We start from the raw sequence: 18867 nt of genomic DNA, 5'->3' as shown, positions 1-18867 counted from the left end.
TGGAGTTCGTTGGCAGCCGTGGCCAAAGAAGAAACAGAAGGAAAGAAATTAGATTCAGGGATTTTCCCTAATTCCTCTCCCCCTTCTATTCTTGTTTCTCTCCTATCTAGTGTTAGGGGGTGAAACCGGGAGGATAAAGAGTGGGAAAAAGAAGAGCCCACAAAGTAGCAGAGACTGGCTACAGGAGCCATCCCATGGTAAGGAGACCCGTTAGAGACCCTGGAGCTTGCCGGAAGAGGGACAACCATGATGGTACAAGATGGGGGTGGGACACTGAGCTGAAAATGCACTGTATCTTCAGCCAGGGGTGTTCAAGACCCAGTTGGGTGTGGGAGCAGGGGCTAGACTCTGTTACAGGCAAAGCCATCCAGGCAGCCAGGGGCTGCAGCCCATCTGTCAGGGTTAGCAGCCGACACGGGAGGTAGGTCCGGGGACACATCTCCGGGAGTGGCTATGGCAGAGCTTCCCTGCAGGGGATTCTAGTCAGCCAGTGGAGACACTAGGCTAACCTGAGGTACTACTGTGCCCCTGTGGATTGGGGGAGGCAAGTTCACAGAAGCTTGGGGAAACATGGCTAGGGAAGCTCAAAGTCAAGAGCTGGGGCAGAGTCCCCAGGGAACACACTGTGAAGGTCCTGAGTGTCAGGTCCTGCCAGAAGAGTCCAGGTCCTGAGCCGCTTACCCTGAAGCTTCAGCCACCTAGAGCCTGAATCCCAGGGACCCTGAGGGTGACGGCATCACCTGAGGCTAGTAATCAAAGTGGTGCCCAAGGGCAGCTAGGAGAATGGTCAGGCTGAAGACTGGCAGGACAGTGACAGTTTTAGCAAGGAAGCCTAGCAAATGTAAAATGGAGGACCCAAAGGGCTGAGACGTCTTCAGGAAGTGAGGGCAAAATCTGTTTTCAGAAAGCCAAAATCCCAGGAAGCAGTGGTGCGCACTGGCCGCTGTCCACAGCACTGAGAAGTGTGTAGAAGGGCACTGGAAACTGTCTGTAGGAGGCCTGTGCTTAGGGGCGTGGACAACTGACTGCTGTTACAATCAAGAGTCGTGATACAGTAGGCTAGAAAGGGAACAGGGAGCAAGGTTCATACAGGGACTCCCAGGAACTGGCCAGTGAAGAACCAAGACAGGTAAGGCTGAAGACGTGGATCCTAGTTGGTATAGTCAGAGGAAAGAAGGGAGGAATCAAGGACAGAGTCCTCTTTCCTCTAGGTTTGGCTTCCAAGGTGGGGAGGAGCAGTTCTGTCCAGAGAGGCTCCCTGGGCATATAGGAGCTGCTCAGTTAGCAGGCGCTGGTACACTGCACACACATCTAGAGACAGAGGCAAGGTCTGTCTTAGAGGCTTCAGGCCGTCCGGTCCACAGCAGGAAGCTGCCCCGTCTGTGGAGGCCCCACACCTGTGCTCTGCCCAGGCAGTCGCCTCAAGCCAGGGACGTTATGATACATGTGTATCAGACTTGCTCATATCCAATAAAGCTGAGGTCTGCAGCTCTGATGTTCCCTGCACCTCTGACCTGGAGCACTGCTGTTTCTACCCAACATCCCAGAGGGGCTGGGGTCTCAGTGCTATTCCTGGGCCCTTTGCTGCCACGTAATGAGGTGCTCCTGATTTAACGACATGCTAAGATGTTTTCTCTCCGGGGGTTAGTGAGCTTGCCCAGGGCACCAGCTGTAACCTGGCCAAGGGCTACAAGGGCTACACGCTTTCCTAGCTCCCTTGTTCGTGTGTCTTCCCAGCTCCTCCCTGTGCCAGGAGAAGGACCCCAAGGTATAGGTAGGGTACTTGGAGAGTGCACCTGCCAACCCCTAAATGAAGTAGGGGTTCAGGAGGTATCTGGGGACCCTGGATATCCAGAGTTAGCAGGGACCCCAAAGCTACCCAAATGAGGGATAGATCCATTTGCTGGGCCCTTATGCTGACCCTTCTCCTCTTCCAGGGCGGGGCTCTCACAGCCTCTTCCACCTGGTCCTGGTCCACCCTTGTACCCCATTGGGCTTTACTAGCCTGCCCTGGGTGGCTAAGGGAGAGCTGATTGGCTCCAGAGAGAGAACTTTTGTCCTGGTCTGTGTCCCACTCCTCACCTAAGGTGAGAAACCTCCCCACCCCCTACCCCCCCCCCCCGTCCCCCTACTCCCCCATCCCAGGCCCCCCCACCTCGGCCTTCAGGCTCCTCCTCCTTGCCTGTCCCCTTCTGAAGCCTGGGGCCTGATTGTCTTATGGCATCAATGGATAAACACACAGCTCTGGGGAGGAGGAACTGACAGTCCACTACAGAGACAGGCCAGGGGGTGGGCCAGAGCAGGCGCAGAGGCCCCTGTGTGTTCTTACTGTGCCCCAGTGGTGAAGCTCACCCTTGGCCCGGCCTTTCCTCACATCTTCTAGAGGCCGCCAGGGATGCCCTGCTCTCTGGCACCACGGAAGCCTTCCCCCCCTTTAGTATTGGAACCAAGAATAGCTCTGAACTGCCGTGTGGGTGCTGGGAATTGAACTTGAGTCCTCTGCAAGAGCAGCCAGTGCTCTCCACTACTGAACCATCTCACCAGCCTACATCCCCACCCACCCACCCACACACACACACACATATACACACACGCACCCCACCCCATCCCTCCCCCACCCCTCCCACCCACACACCACACCACCGAATCTTAAAACCACAAGGGCAGCCGGGCCTCCAGCTCACCGTGGGTTGCCAGACCCTCCCACAGTTTCGAAAGGCCCCTCGTTCTGCCAGAGAACATTCCAATCTGAGGTTGCTTTTGTTTCTTCTTATGGTAAGGATGGATCAAACCTCCTCAATTGAACAAAGGCTCCAGGGGCTCCTGGGACTGGTCCTAGCAGGACCGCTTCATTCCTGGCTTAAGAAACAGGCTGTTCCAACTGAGAAGCACAGGTCATTCTTACTTCATCGAGAGTGATAAGGGGGTCAAAAGATGGAGAAAAATATGTGGCTCAAAGTCCCAAGGCCACCTCGGGACACTGAGTTCGGCAGAAGGAACCTCAGAGTACACACATACTCTGAGATGGCCGCCCAGGCGTCTCTTCTGGATTCCCAACTCGGTTAACTTGACATTCTGACTCCCGAGGTGGAGGGCTCAGGTTACTGCCTGTGGCCCCTGAGACTTGTCATTCTGCAGACTTTTGACCCGGAGGCCCAGACCCCACCGGATGCTCTGAGTTACTGAGGGCTTGCGTGTCTTTCGGAGACAAGGAACAGCTGACATGTGTGAGGCATTATCCCTGTCTGCTCTCCTTGGCACATTGTGGAGCCCCGGGGGAGTTTCCCTTTTAAAGAGGTGGCCCGTCAAAGCTGGAGGACTCGGGAGCAGCCTGCCAGTCTCTCTGGGTTTCAGTCACAGGACTGAAGCCACATTTGTACCCCCCGACCTGCGTGTGTCCGTGGTGAGTGTTGGGGTGCTGGGAAGTAGAGTTGGGTGGAGGCCAAGTGATAATGAGGTACAGAAAGTCATTTCCATTTCTGGGTAGAAAACACCCTGTGAGCAGGGGAGGACACACAGATAGTCTATATGTTGAGAATGACGTGGTGCAACAGGAGAGGGTCTCCAAGGGGAGAGCTATCAGATGTTGGACAGAGGGGAGCTTATTAGCCCCAGGCAGAAGAACAAATGTATTGCTTCCGGACGCCCAGCATGGTGTGCGGAAGAGGGAGGACGAAGCTAAAAGCTGGACTTATTGATTGATGCAGCCAGGGCATGCAAAGCTAGGGTGATGATTGGGAGAGGCAGACCTGCGGGGCAGCCAACCAGGAGCTGTGCAGGGCTCCTGGGAGGATGAGGGGAACGCTGAAGACCCTGGCACCACCCTGAGGATGGACTGGAGGGGCAGGGAAGCAAGAGCTATTCTACAGATGGCCTGAGATAATCCCATGACCCCCGAGGAGCTGGCTCTGTGGGCAGAGGTCAGGGTGAGGCCTCGGCTGCCGGGCCTGAAAGTTCAGCGGGCTGGGGGAGCTCCATGCGGAGGGGTCAGCCTGGTGTGCAGCTGGAAGGTGAACCAGCTCAGTAGTGAGCCAGTGTGATGTGGTGACAGTCCCTGGGGGGAAAGGCATCGGGATAGAGGATACGCAGCTCACCCCTCCACATGCAGCCTTCCTGGAAGCTTATCTGGGGGGCCCTAGGTTGGAGACCCCACAAGTAGTCAGATAACTGAAGGCAGCACTCCAGGCACCCGAGAGGGTAGAGAGCGGGTGGTACCCAGTGGCTGGCACATCCACCATGGGCACACGGGGCTGTATGCAAAGCGTGTGACCTGAGAGATGATAGGGCTTATGTGGGCACACATGTAGCTGTCTATATCTGTCGAGGCATCTGAACGTCTGTTTGCTTGATGTGTGCGTAAAAGTACACACATGTATTCAGAAGCCCGTCTACACAGCTGGACCTGCTTGTTTGGGGTGTGCCTAGGCATTTCTGTCTGTGATGATCTGTGCGCAAGCGGGGGACCCAGCAGGTCTGTGTTGGCACGGATCCCTCTGCACAGAGAACATTCAGATATGGATGCGTGTGTCCACACAGGTCTACTGCAGGCGGTTTGGGAGGGCGTGTACTTGTAACATGCAGATTTACACACATCCATGTGGGATATCACCCATGTGTATGTGGTTCAGATGTCTCTGTTTGGATGTGCTGTGTGACCTGTGTTTACGGAGGACGTGAGGTCACAGGTCTGAGAACCCTGTGTTGCTGTGCAGTTGTCTCTACTCCTCCATGGCTGGCTGTGGCAGAGGCAGGGGCAGGTCAGCCCACTTGGGTCTCAGATTACAAGAGAAACTTAGAGGCAGCTTCCTAAGGTCCCATGTCACAGCGTGGCTTGGTACAAAGGTCTGTGTAAGCTTTGGCTGATCATTCATTCTGGGGCCATCTGTGTCAGAACCTGGCAACTCCAGGCCCGTTGGTGTGCCCTTGCTGGGTGCCACACAGATTCTGAGTTGGGAGGTGGTTTGCTGATCTGCGGCAGCCCTCCATGGCATCCTCTCTGACTCTGCTTGGAACTGAGTAGCAGTGTTTGGGTATTGTGTGTTTATTATTTTTACTCCATTCCTTCTGCCTTTGGTAAGTAAACACAGGTTTTTGTTTGCTTCTAATGAGTACCGCCATCCTGTATGTACAATGAAGGGATGTGGTTCAAGGCCAACCTTCAGCAACTGAGAGCAACACTTGAGGCAAGGGTTACCGCCGATCTCTTCGGAAGTGCTCACCAAGGCAGGCAGAGAGCAGTGTCTGAAACACACACGCATGCACACACAGAGACAAAGTAAACAAGAATGTAAAGAGAAAAAGAGCTGGGTGACCTAAAGAAGCCTCCTGGCTTCTGACCTGCTGCTGCTGTCTGTACATCAAGGCTGTCAGCCAACCCCTCAGCGGAGCTGGGTCATTGTCACATCGTGACAAGTTTGACAAGGAGCCCTGTAGTGTACTGGCAAAGAGGGCTGTAGGGAGGCTCCCTAACCCAGCAGAAATGTTGCAGAGGGCTGGAGTTGGAGTTCGTTGACAGTGGAGTTTTGGAAAAGTCCAGGAAGAGATGAGAGAAAGATAGAGGCTAAAATAGAGACTGAAGAGGCAGAGAGAGACATACAGAAGAGACACCTACAACCCAGTCAAGGCAGGAGAAAAACATTAAGAGACACCCCCGAGGCATAAACCTTCCAGAACCAGCACAGCCTTTCTCAACAATGCTTCTGGCTCACTTTAAGAGCGCTGCTGTTGTGGCAGGCCTCTGTTGTTAGTTTAAGCCTAAACAGAGAGAGTCCTGCACAGTGCAGCTCACTTTGCTGTTGCTCTAGCCTAAAGCATCAATCAGGGGGCAACAGGGATTTCCAGGTGGTCGTGTAAGGATGTCAATGAAACGGAAGGTTCAAAGACCGGAAAGCAGAGGCTGGAGTTCATTCAGTAAACTAAAGGGAACAAAAGAAAACAGTGTTGCTACAGTGGCTTTCATAACCAGAGCAGGAAGAACAAGAAGAAGACAGTCTTGGGAAGTTGAATGTATAATTTCTGAAATAAAATATGAAGACAAAGAGGGGAAGTCACTCAAGGACACAGAAAGACAAACACACACACACACCTACACACACCTACAGCTGAAACAAGGCAGAGCATGTGAGTGTGAGCCTAGGTAGGGTATTGAAAGTTCAAGGCTAGCCAAGGCACCGCCTCAAAATGAGTAGGGCTTAGTCTTCACGAAGCTGGGGTCTAACTTCTTGCACTCCAAACACAAAAGGTCTAGCCTTGTAGGCTACTCCATGTGTGTCTGCGTGTGTACCTGCACATACAAGCACACACCTACCTACACACAGACACACCCACAAGAAAAGTGAAAAAGAGGGCTGGACGGCCAGCGGGACAAAGTGTAACCTATGTATAATATGAAAATGTCTGGGGCTGAAGAAATGGCTCAGTGGTTAAGAGCACTGACTGCTCTTCCAGAGGACCCAGGTTCAATTCCCAGCACCCACATGGCAGCTCACAACTGTCCCACCCCCAATTCCAAGGGATCTGACACCTTCACACTAACGCACATAAAAAAAAATTAAAAAAAGAAAATGTCCATAAAACAGGGAGCTAGACATGCACCTCAATTGGGAAGTCCTTTCCCAGCATGCATGAAGCTCTAGGGCTCTATTTCCAGTGTGTTGGCACTCATCTGTAATACCACACCATGCAGTAGGAGGCCGGAAGATCATAAGTTCAAGGCCACCCCCAGCTAATATGTTGGAGGATACATGAGACTCTTAAAAAAAAAAAGAGACTCAAAGTCAACATGTCACTGAGGACGCACAGAACTGTCTGTCTGAAGAGGTGATGCTGCCCGGAGAAGAAAAAGCATGCCCTCTTCCAAGATCTGGGATAATGAAATATTATTTTATTATTATTTACTTAGCCACTGACCTGAGGTTCCTATCACCAGCTCAAGTGAGACAGACTCTTTGGAGCCAGGACTCTGGAGAAATGATTTACAGCCCAGAACTGCACATCAAGCAAAGCTGTTGACCGGGTGTGAAAGCTAACTAGACATGGTCAGGCTTGAGAGAGCTCAGAAATGCAGTCCCCACACACCCACTGCCAGAGAATGTTATGAGGTCTTGTCCTAATCAAGTAAGAGGTCAAGCCAAAAAGGGAGGGACGGTTAAAGTACAGACGGTAGGTGGAGGCTGTAGCTGCCCCGCAGGCAGCCAGGGATCCCCAGCGGAGGCACAAGAGGGCATCTTGGGTGGACAGAGGAGATGGGGGTGGGGAGGCTGCAGCATCAGGAGACTGGCACCCAGCGGGAGAACGTGGGACGGTCAGAAATTCAGAACAAACAGGAAGACAGTTTCTAAAGACGAGCTTTTACTCTGCAGCCTAGGCTAGCCTCAAATTTGCCATCCTCCTGCCTCAGCCTCCCAAGTGCAAGATTGCAGAAATTACGGGTGAGCAAGACAACGCCTAGTTGCAGAGACCCCTTTGTGGCTCAAACAACCCTTCCACTGGGGTCACATATCAGATATCCCCCTCATCATGTCATGAAGTAGGAATGGGAATAATTTTATGGTGGGGGGTCAGCACAGCATGAGGAACTCTATTCAGGGGTCAGCATTAGGAAGGTTGACTTTTCCTACCAAAAAAGACAGCACAGTGACTTCTCGATTTCAAGGAAGGTGAGGCTGAGGAATCTGAACGACTCATAGCACTCCGATTTGACCAACAGCACAGGCACCCAGAAGCCTACAAAGCCGAACTATTTTGTTTTTGTGTTTTCAGCACCAGAAGCCGAACCCTAGCTTTGTGCATTCTAGGCAAATAAAGGCTGAGCCACTGAGCGAGAACCCCCAGCTCTTTTATGGTTTTAAGCCAATACAGGGCTGACAGGAGGAATTTTCACAGTAGTTTTTAACAACCCCAGCTAAGTGTGGTGGTGCGCTTGTGTAATCCCAGCATGTGGGTCTTGGGGGTAGGAGACTAAGAATGCAAGGCCGAGCTGGGCAGTGGTGCGCATGCCTTTAATCCCAGCTGGGAGGCAGATCTCCGAGTTCGAGGCCAGCCTGGTCTACAGGGTGAATTCCAGGACAGCCAGGGCTGCACAGAGAAACCCTGTCTCAACAAAACAAAAGTGTTCAAGACCGGTTTCGGTGACAGGAGACCCTGTCTCAATAACAACAAATTTGAATGAATTTGAGTTCACACGTGGGAAGAAACGCATAACCAACAGCCAGGCAGATGGAAACAGATGGGGAAGCTTAGACAGAGCTGATCCCAGCTATGAAGGCCCAGAGCTCAGACGTTGCTGTGGTTCTGGAAGCAGCAGGGAGGGGTTGCCAGACCCTTTCAGTGAGCACACTTGACAACAGTGCTTCAGGAGATTTGCAAACAAGCAGAATAAACACCACAAGAGAAAAGAAAGGGAACAATGAATCCAGGGTTTCCTGTTCCTGAAGGGACCTTGTACACTATGCCCTGGGAACTAAGGATCCTGCAAGGCACACAGGATACATGAGATGCCAAACAAGGAGCGACAGGGCTGGAGAGGAGCAACAGAAGAAGGAACGCGCCGACCTCAGCGGGTTGGGAAAGACTCATAACTTGAAAGCGTTGTGAGAGCACCACGGTGCGGTGGCCGTGCCTGTAAGCTCAGCACTCGGGAGGCTAAGGCTGCAGGATTGCTGCAGGTTCGGGTCCAGCCTGGGTGATAGTGTACCCTCACGCATTGTCCTATCCCACAGGGACAAGTTCTTCCCATCCTCCTCCCCTACCCAACAGCCTTAAAATGCAGACACAGATCCCATGGCCAACCCAGGGAACCTTGGCAGCTGACAGGGCAGGAGGTCTCCATGCCCCTCTTGTCTGTGACAGGTCAGGGGCTGAATATGTGCGGGCGCCTAAGATGACCCAGGTGCCACGGAGGTACATGGACAGTGGCGTTTTGTATAGGGCCCTGGTTCTCAGGAATCTTGGGGCCTCTCTGCCAAGAGAGGGGGAGCTGCGAAGATGACACAGATATAGCTCTTCTCCACTGATGAGGTGAACTGACAGCCGCTACCTGACCGGGTCTCCCCAGCAACCATTTGAGGTGTTATCAACGGGAGGGAACGTGAGGCTTAGGGGCCCAGGCGCCTGCCAAGGAAATACAGCTGACTATGAGCTTTCTTCTCAGGGTCAGGCGGCAAGAGAGGCCTCGGTGTCTGGAGGTGAACAGGCACCCTTGTTGGATGCTGTAATCCCTGCCTGTCAGAACATGGACACTTACAGTGAAATGGGCCCCAAAGGGCAGGTCTGCATGAAGGCAGCAAGCCAGATGACAAGAAAACTACCTTGGGCTATCCCCTTCTGAGTCCCTCTCAGGGTCTGCAATCCTCTACCTAGTCAATGCAGCAACGCCCAGTGGAGAACTGCAAACAGGCAGAATGGGACATTCTGTCGCCTCCCTATCCTGAAAGGCGGTGGAGAGGTTGTAAACAGGACTGGAAGTTTTAATTACTGGACCAAAGGCCTCTGTCCTTTCCCCTGACAGCAGCTCCATCCGGCCCCTTTCTTCTTCTGTGCACAGGCCAGGGCAGAGGTGCCAAGGCAGCTGTGGAAGCAGATCCCTGGGGACGTTTGGAACTATCTAGGAAACAAATGTTGACCCTCTGGTGGTTCTGGCCTCTGCTGGCCATCTGTGCTTCCGACTCCTTCCGGGACCGGGCGCTGGAAATCATGAGGAACACACCGGTCATCGACGGGTGAGTGTTGCCACCTTTTGAGGTGTCTGCGAGGACCGGATGCGGAGGGCCTGGTGAGGGAAGGCAAGGGGCCAGTGTTCTAGCCCCAGCTCCCAGGTGTCCTGAAGCTCTGGGGTGTCTGCAGGGACCCGATGCGGAGGGCCTGGGGGGGTGGAGGAAAGGTGCCTGCAGGGACCAGATGCAAAGGGCCTGGGGGCTCAGAGGAAAGGTGTCAGTGTTCCAGCCCCAGCTCCCGGTCTCCTGAAGCTCAGAATTTGGCTGGGTCTAGGGGATTCTGAGGTCTCCCAAATCTCTAGTCATATGTCGGAGGAAGGGATCCAAGTCCCTCCCTGGGTCTCAGCTGAGGGTGGCCTTACACTACGAAGCTCCTCTTGAGCATCCTTCTGGCTCTCCTCCTCCTCTTGCCTTACTTAGGGCCAAGTGCTCCAGAGCCTCTCTTGCTTCTTCATGAAGGTCACAGCATGTATGCAGGTGCCACACATATCCCCAAACTTCCCATCCCTCTAACATCACTGGAGTACTAGAAGACCTCTTGCCAGCTCCTTACCACCCGGTAGCCAAAGCCATCACCACTCTACTTTAGTTTTTGCTTTTGCCTACCCCTGCTGGCCAGTCACTTGCCCACTGGGCTTTTATGAAAACCTATGATGGACCTCCCATGGGCAACTGTGATACCTGAGGCACACAGAAACTAGAACTGCAGTTTGACCTAGCAGAGATTTTTCTGTTCCCTCAGGAGACAGGAGTCCAGTGGTCCCATTTTGTCTTTCCGTGGTGTGTGTGGAAAGAGATGAGGAAAGAGATGGGCAGAGTGGCTCCAAGTATGGCAGAGGGCTCCTGAGGCATCTAGGGCCCCATTGCACCCTTTCCCAGCACCAACAATGGGGATGAAATTCCTGGATGGATTGTAAGTGTCCCCAGACAAAGTCCCTTTCCTGGAGCCTGCCTAGCCCTGCCTCAGAGAGCTGGCAAGGCTGCCTTGGCTGGCCCATACCTATTCATGTATCCACTCAATGAGCATATCATGATCAATCTGTGCCAAGTGCAAAGGGTGGGGTGAGAGAAGGATGACAGTCAGTTCAGCTCCTTCCCGACCCTCTTCCGGGAGTGACGTCGCGTTGCCAGAGGCTGAAGCATGTATTCCTTTGCTGAGGGAATAATTGGGCACCAGCCCTAGGGAGGGGCGCTCTCCCTGAGCTTTCCAAGAAAGCTTCCCAGATTGACTGGGAGTGGATAGGGTCAGGGTGAAGGAGAACTAAGAGGTGGCAGGTGATAACAAACCTGAGGCAGTTATCGGCGATTCTGGGTGTATCTGCTTCCGCTTGTAATCCCAGCACTTGGGAGGCTGAAGCTAAAGGTCACTCAAGGCTTGAGTCCAGCCTTGATTCCATAATAGCCTCCTGTCCAGTCTGGGTTAAAAAGGCCCTGCTTAAACACAGACAGCTCCAGGCATATTGGCACACGCCCTTACTCTTGGCACTTGAGAAGCAGAGGCAGCTGGATCTCTGGGAGTCTGAGTCCAGCCTGGTCTACACAGTGGGCTCCAGGACACCAGGGCCATATAATGAGATCATGTCTCAAAAAAACAGAAACACAAGAGGTTGCGGAGAAGGCAGCTCAGTGGTTAAGAGTAGTTGTTGTTTTTGTAGAGGACCAGGATTTGGCTCTTCTTCTTCTGTTTATTTTATTATTATTATTATTATTGTTATTATTATTATTATTATTTGAGATAAGATTTCTCTGCATGGCCCTGGCTATCCTGGAACTAGTGTCACTATGTAGACCAGGCTGGCCTGGAAACCAAAGATCTGCCTGCCCCTTCCTCCCAAGTGCTGAGATTAAAGGTTTTGCCACCAACTGCCCAGCTTGGGGTTAAATTCTTAACATCTACAAAGTAGCTTACAGCTATCTGTAAATTCAGTTCCAGGGACTCCAGCACCCTCTTCTCACCTCTGTGGGCACAAGGCACACACATGGTACACAGACACATACATGCAGGCAAAAAATGAAGTACACATAAAGAATTTAGTGAATCTAAAAATAATAATAATAAAACCGCAAACAGACTAGGTATGGTGGCATAAGCGTGTAATCTCAGCATGTAAAAGGCAGAGACTGGAAGATCACAGCAAATTTTAGGGCAGCCTGGGCAACATGGAGAGTTTCAGGCCATCCAGGGCTGTATAGTGAGACCCCATCTCAAAAAACACCAACCCCTAAAAAAAAAAGAAAAAAGTGTGTTTCTTAACGACATTTGGCATTTGGATATAGGACTGTGCCGGTGTGCCTCAATGGGACCCTATGAGATTGCCTAGTGAGGCATAGCTGTCTCCCACACGTTTAAAATTGCCTAACAGTGCATTTCTCTGGACAGATCTAATGACTACACTGACAGTTACTTATTTACCTTAATAATGCATGCTCTTGGGGAAGATGCCAAGATACTCTGCGTTACAGATAAGGAAACATAGGTGGCAGCCAAAAGGAACTGGGACAGGAGATGGAAAGTGGACAGTGGGGACAAAGGCAGAGCTAGGGGAGGGAGACAGGCCCCAGCTTAGCATAGAGGTGCGTGCCCCCTCAGTAGTCTCAACAAGCAAAACCAACAGGGTGCAGATCTGCAGCAAAAGTTCTGCTGTGCCTGCGTGCTAATGAGCCTTCCCTGGCTGCTCCTGGACCATCTGCTGGAGTCTGGTGATGACTCAGGCCCTGTAGCAGCACAGACAGAGGTGACAAAAGGCCCTTGTACTAGCTCAGGTGGTAGCTCCTGGCCCTTTCCTTCCTTCACGAAAGCACTGGCTCCCTTGGGACTTCTCAAAACTCAGAGGACCAAAGTCCTTTGGAGTCACAGATGAAGGTGAGCTGGGGTTTGCCATGGGAATAGAGACAAAGAGGAGCCTGAATGCTATGAGTAATTCCTCACTCCCCAGAAGTAGGGGTGAGGTGGGGATGGGGAGGCAGGCCACCCCCTGACATGCCCCGGCTTTCTCTGCAAGGAGGAAATGTAATCTTTGGATTGAAAATGTTAGAATCAGAACTGGTACCTGCAATGGTTCCCTGCCCCAGATTTTACAGCAGAGCAGGGGCCTGCCCTTTCCTCCTGCTTGGTGATGGGCTGGGGCATGAAGGCCACTTGGCCTGGAGTGCAATCAGGAATTTCACCTGTGTGAAGGTGCAGTCAGGTTAGAGGTATTCTGCCTGTGGGGCCTGCACATCAGTCTTGGGCTGTGGGATTTTGACCTGGAGAAAGGCAGCCTGCAAGCCATCTGGTTAGGAAGCCTACAGGGCCAAGCAGGCTTCCTAATCCACCTTGGATCCCTCCCTTGTCCCCGCCCCCAGGCACAACGACTTGCCTTGGCAACTGCTGGATTTGTTCAACAACCAGCTGCAGGACCAGAGGGCGGACTTGAACACGCTGACTAAAACACACACCAACATCCCTAAGCTGAAGGCTGGCTTTGTGGGGGGCCAGGTACAACCTCTGGTCTCCCATTTGCTCTGTCCTGGGGTCTCCCCTCTAGCCCCTGGGGGACTGATTAGGTATGGCCTGCCTTACTGAAGCATGTCTCAGGGGCCCCAGGAATCCAGGAGGGCAAGAGAGCAGAGCCCTGTGTACGCTGGGTGGGCTCAGACGTCAGTGATCTGAGCAGTCAGCTATTCCTCTTGGCTCCCAGTTCTGGTCTGCGTACTTGCCTTGTGACACCCAAAACAAAGACGCTGTGAAAAGAATTTTGGAACAGATGGATGTCGTACACCGAATGTGCCAGCTCTATCCCGAGACCTTCTTGTGTGTCACCAATAGTTCAGGTAATGTCCCACAGGCCTTAACGTCCTCCTGCCATGTTCGGTTTTGAGTATGGGGTAGGACTTTGACCCTGGAATGTCTGGTGCCAACACTCTCCTCTGTTCCCCGTAGATATCCTACTGGCTTTCCAGAGTGGGAAAGTGGCCAGTCTGATTGGCGTGGAAGGCGGCCACCTGATCGACAGCAGCCTGGGCGTCCTGCGGGCACTCTACCATCTGGGCATGCGGTACCTGACCCTCACCCACAACTGCAACACGCCCTGGTAAGGGGTCCCCGTGAACACCCTGGGCTGTGGTCGGAAAAGGAACACATGTCCTCTATCGTGCCCGGACCCCGGCCAGGCCTTGTTAGCCGGGCTGCCGCGCAGGGGCTGAGACTGCTGCTCCAGGACACATGTGTGTTTTCCTTCAGGGCCGACAACTGGCTGGTGGACAAAGGAGATGACAAGGCTGAGAGCCAAGGATTGTCAGACTTCGGGAAGGTGAGGGGGAAGGACAACATTCCCCCCAAAACAGGAGGATTTCCAGCACAGGGTGTCACGCCTCAGGCCTCCGCAGTCACACGGAGCTAACAGTGCTGGTTTCCAGGACAGAGTCAGGTGGAATCCTGAGCACTCAGGATGCTGCTGAGTCCTGGGTACCCCACAACTTCCTGCCACTAGCGGCTTAGTTAACGCTCAGGGTTGCTTCTCCCATGTCTCAAGCTCAGAACATCTGGGAAGCGTGCCCAAATCCAATCCCCTTTCCCCCCTCCCTCCGCCTCCCCAGCGCGTGCTGAAGGAGATGAACCGCCTGGGTGTCATGATTGACTTGTCTCACGTGTCTGTGGCCACCATGAAGGCTGCTCTGCAGCTCTCCAAGGCTCCGGTCATATTCAGCCACTCCTCTGCCTACAGCCTGTGTCCACACAGGCGGAACGTACCTGATGATGTGCTCCAGATGGTGGTAAGGACCTGAGGAATGAAAGGGAGCTCCTTGCCTCCTGGGGGCCCTCTCCAACTTTCACCCCCATCCCCTCTCTGAGCAGAAGAACACAAGCAGTCTGGTGATGGTTAACTTCTACAGTGAGTTTGTGTCCTGCTCAAAGGATGCCAACTTGTCCCGAGTGGCTGGTAAGTGTGACCACGCAGTGGCCAAGTGGGGGAGGGCCCTGCTTAGGACTCATGCCTGCTACTCCCTACAGACCACCTGGACTACATCAAGAAGGTGGCGGGCCCTGGGGCTGTGGGCCTTGGAGGAGACTATGACGGTGTTCCCAAGTAAGACTGGTGTTCTATGACGGGGTTATGATCCTGTGGGCTCTAGTTTTTAAACTCAACTTTATTTGGGGTTCCTTAAGTCTCTACCTCCCTTCCAGCCCCCAATCCTGTGTAGGAGAGAAAGAAGGTTAGAGGAAAAGGGGACGTAAGACCTTTCTACTTCTTCCAGCTGGGTAGGGTCGTTGGGTTCTTTGGGGCTATACCAACCTCAGTCAGTCATCAGGACATCCAGCGGTCCAGACACAACAAAGGGCAAAGGCAGCAGGATGAGCAAGCAGCCTTCCTCCTCCTCTGCCAGTCTCCTGGAAGCCCCTTCCTTTCTCACTGGGCTCTGGGATTTATACTCTCCAGAGTCCTCAGACTTCCACTAACTCTGGAGGGCAAAGACCACGCCCGTTTCTGAGCCCCAAGAGGCTGTGGATAAACACATCACATAACATAGGGGAGTTTTCAAAGAGACCAAAACTTGCCCCACGTGATCCTCTGTGTGTCCTGATGGGAAAGTGTGTCCAGTGCGGGGTGTTTTGCTGCAGGCCTGCTCTTTTGGCCTTCATGTGCCCGGAGAGTGTCCCATCTACAAAGCCTGGTCTTCTCGGTCTTGGCACAGGCTTCCTGTGGGGCTGGAGGATGTTTCCAAGTACCCAGATCTGATAGCAGAACTTCTCAGGAGGAAATGGACGGAGACCGAGGTCAAAGGTGTACTAGCTCACAACCTGCTGCGGGTCTTCTCTGATGTGGAAAGGGTGAGGAGAGAACTCCATCTGGGTCCCCGCCCTTCCCCTAGCCCCAAAGCAGGCTGCCTAACTTGTGTCTGCCTCCAGATAAGCAATGACATGCAAGGCATGCAAGGTCCTGAGGAAGAGCCTATCTCCCTGGCCAAGCTGGAAGGCGGCTGCAGGACACGCTACGGCTACTCACAGGCCCCCAGCATCCACTTCCAGAGAGGGGCCCTGTTGGCCTCCCTGGCTCCCCTGCTCTTCAGTCTGCATCTCCTGTGACATCCTAAGGACCAGAACCTCCTTCAGAGCGCTCAGAGCTCATGGAACACTGGACAAGCCCAGGGCCCTGCTGCCCATGCAAAACCACACCCTCTCCCGAACAAGCAGTGTGCCTACCTGGGGACAGCTCAAGGCCTTCAATAAACACAGCTCTTTAAGTCCTGAGTAGGCTTGCTGTAGTCTCTCAGCCCTGGAACATTCTGGGCAGCAGGAGAGCAGATTTTGTGAGAAGGGGCCCTGTGTGCACAGGGACATGGGAGAACCTGAGTTCGTGGAGGAAGGGCTGCAGGAACGCAGAGGCTAGTTTAAAAAATCACAGTCCAGGTTCCAGTGGTTACCTTCCTCGCACACACGGGTACTCATGTGCACACAGCCCCCGCCCACATACACTCCCTAAGTCGTACATATATGTCACACATGGGCACATGTACTCTGACACATTCCATACGAGGGTCACACATACACCCATGTTTATCTGGGTTCCGTAGTGTTGGGAAGAGACCCAGAAAATCTGAATTTGGTCTAGCCTTGGAGGGTGGGACTCTCTAGGCCTATCTCACACGGCTAACAGCAGGTCTTTCCAGGTTCGCAGGGGCAGAGGTGGTTTCATATGTGTTACTAGCATGGCTGTTAGTGTGCTCGGGGCTCACGCTGAGGACACTCAAGGCTGAGTCTGGCGGACAAACGCGTGAGGGGCAGCACGGAGCAGTCCTGCCGAGTGGCCTGCCGCTCCTCTCCAGTCCACGCTGCTTAGATACTCCTCATGGACACAGGCAAGAGAGCCTGTCCCTGCCTGCTCTGAGAGGTACCCCACAAGGGGTGAAGGAGGTCACTGCCTGAGTTGATGAAGCCCCACGGCCATATATGTGTATCCTGTTCAGATCTGCCCTCCCCGAAAGAAAACTGGGCGGCTGATGACCACGGCCCATGGGGGCTGCCCACAGGCTTTAATACTAATAGTTAACTTCTTGAGGCAGGTTCACATGTATCCCACGTGGTCCTCCAACTCACGACTCGACCTCTGATGATCCTGAGCTTGACGCTCCCACAGCACCTCCCAGTGCTGTCATTACACGTACAGACCTCACTTGGTTCACACCAGACTTTGTGGTTTCTAGGCAAGCATGCCGCCAACGGAGCCATCCTCCCTGTGACCCTGCTACCCGTGTTCGCATGTGTCACCAAGGAATGAAAGGACAGGGGCCTGAGCACCCCCAAGTGTGTGGGTATTGGCACAGAACAAGCCTTGGTCCTGTCCCTGTATCTGTCACAGCATGGCCCACCAGGCATAGTCTGACTCGGTCTACATGGCTTGAGGATCACCCTCTGGCTACTTAGGATCAATTTATGCCAGGAAATGCTTGGAAGGTTTCTGTGCCCACTGTCTGTGCCCACTGGGAAAGGCCCCCTGGTGGACTCCCAATGTATTACACCTCACTTTGCCAGCAGGGAAGGAAAGGGGCAGAAGTCCTGAAACAAACCTAGACCCTGGCCCTCGGGCAAGAAGACTGGGAGACTGAAATCAGCCCAGGCTGCACAGCAAGACCCTGTCTCAAAACTTCTAGTTGCCTAAAATAATCTGTTGTTGTCATTGTCAGGGTCTCATGTAACTAACTAACGGTGGCTCCAACTCAGGATGCATGGAGGATGACTGAATTCCTGGACTCATGGGAAAGCTCCCATGGGGTGACGCATGGCCTGGTTCTCAAGTTGTTTTGTTTTCTTATCCTTGTCCAACTTTACATCACCATCTCTCTCTTTTAAAATGATGAGGTTGGGCGTGGTGGTGCACGCCTTTTATTCCAGCACTCTGGAGGCAGAGGCAGGTGGATGTCTGTGAGTTGAGGTCAGATGGCTAGGGCTACGCAGAGAGAGACCCTGTCTCAAAACAAGCAAACAAACAAAAAACTTGTACTTGTGTGGGCACAAGCACTGGAGATCAGATGACCTTTTTTTTTTTCTTTTCGAAACAGGGTTTCTCTGTGTAACCCTGGCTGTCCTGGACTCACTCTGTAGACCAGGCTGGCCTTGAACTCACAGCAATGTGCCTGCCTCTGCCTCCCAAGTGCCGAGATTAAAGGTGTGTGCCCCCCTACCCACCCCCACCCCAGCCCGGATGACAATTTTGAGAGTTGGTTCTCTCCTTCTACCATGGATTCCATCAAAACGAACTCAGGCCAGCAGGATTCGAAGCTTTTACCTATTGACCATCTTCATGCCCTAAGTTTCCATCTTCTAAAACACCCAGGTCTCGCCAGAGCACCTGAGGTCAAGGATTCCGGAACAGGTTTCACAGAGGTGGGGGCGAAGCTGGAGCCTACCCGTGGATGCGGGTTGTGTGTTGGTGTTTGGGGACATGATCTGGGTATTCCTCTGTCTGACACAGAGTGAGGCAGCGCTTGGAGTGATTGGGACCATATGGGAGGCCACTGGGCCGCATGAGGCAAGCTGCAGGGGTCTAAGTGAGGCACATCCTGACTGTAGGCCAGGTTATTTCACACACACACACACCCCCAAAACCCAGGTAAACTGGGGGAGACTCTTATAAGGCAAAATACCTACCAGAGTCACACATCCACCTTGAACAGTACACACACACACACGAGTTTAGTCACTGGATACAGTCAGCAAGTTTGTTCCAACCCTTCCCCTGGAGTTAAGGACCAAACCCAGGGCCTTGAACTTGCTAGGCAAGTGCTCTACCACTGAGCTAACCTACCCAACCCCCCAGTGAATAACTCTGAAACTAACTGGGTATAAAAGGAAGGAAAGGAGTCCAGAGTCCAGGGGAGCAAATAACCAGGAAGGAGCAGCCGGAGCGGGAGTACTTAAATTCAAGGCCACCCTGGGCTACATGGTGACATTTCCTCGTAAAAACAACAAAACTCTTTAGATGAAGTTTTGTGGATGAGCCCGCATGTATGTCTGTGCACCTTGGGTGTGCCTGGTGCCCACAAGGTCAGAAGAGTGTGTCAGATGCCCTAGAACTGGAGTCACGATAGGTGTGAGCTGCCATGTGGGCACTGGGACTTGAACCCGGGTCTTCCGGAAGAGCAGCCAGTACTCCTAACTTCCAAGCCAACTCTC

At 53.1% G+C, this 18867-nt stretch overlaps 1 protein-coding gene across 3 annotated transcripts; it reads left to right on the top strand.

Moving 5' to 3' along the window:
• Positions 1-1022: 1022 nt before the first annotated feature.
• Dpep1 (dipeptidase 1) lies at positions 1023-15945 on the top strand. Of its 3 annotated transcripts, XM_060391824.1 has the most exons (12): positions 1049-1129; positions 1938-2087; positions 9545-9719; positions 13059-13191; positions 13394-13526; positions 13636-13786; positions 13936-14005; positions 14292-14468; positions 14551-14635; positions 14707-14782; positions 15390-15525; positions 15604-15945. In XM_060391824.1, exons 3-12 carry the CDS (start codon positions 9616-9618, stop codon positions 15778-15780), a joined length of 1242 nt encoding a protein of 413 aa, XP_060247807.1. In that variant the 5' UTR covers positions 1049-1129; positions 1938-2087; positions 9545-9615; the 3' UTR covers positions 15781-15945. The 3 variants fall into 3 exon arrangements, with proteins under 3 accessions (XP_021486902.1, XP_060247807.1, XP_021486903.1); XM_021631227.2 differs by lacking the exon at positions 1938-2087 and having other exon boundaries at positions 1023-1129; XM_021631228.2 differs by lacking the exons at positions 1049-1129; positions 1938-2087 and adding an exon at positions 3022-3403.
• Positions 15946-18867: the final 2922 nt, after the last annotated feature.

The sequence above is a fragment of the Meriones unguiculatus genome, chromosome 10, assembly GCF_030254825.1.
Source record: "Meriones unguiculatus strain TT.TT164.6M chromosome 10, Bangor_MerUng_6.1, whole genome shotgun sequence".
Taxonomy (NCBI): domain Eukaryota; kingdom Metazoa; phylum Chordata; class Mammalia; order Rodentia; family Muridae; genus Meriones; species Meriones unguiculatus.
The sequence above is the reverse complement of the archived record's forward strand: the minus strand, read 5'-3'. Positions and strand labels throughout refer to the sequence as shown.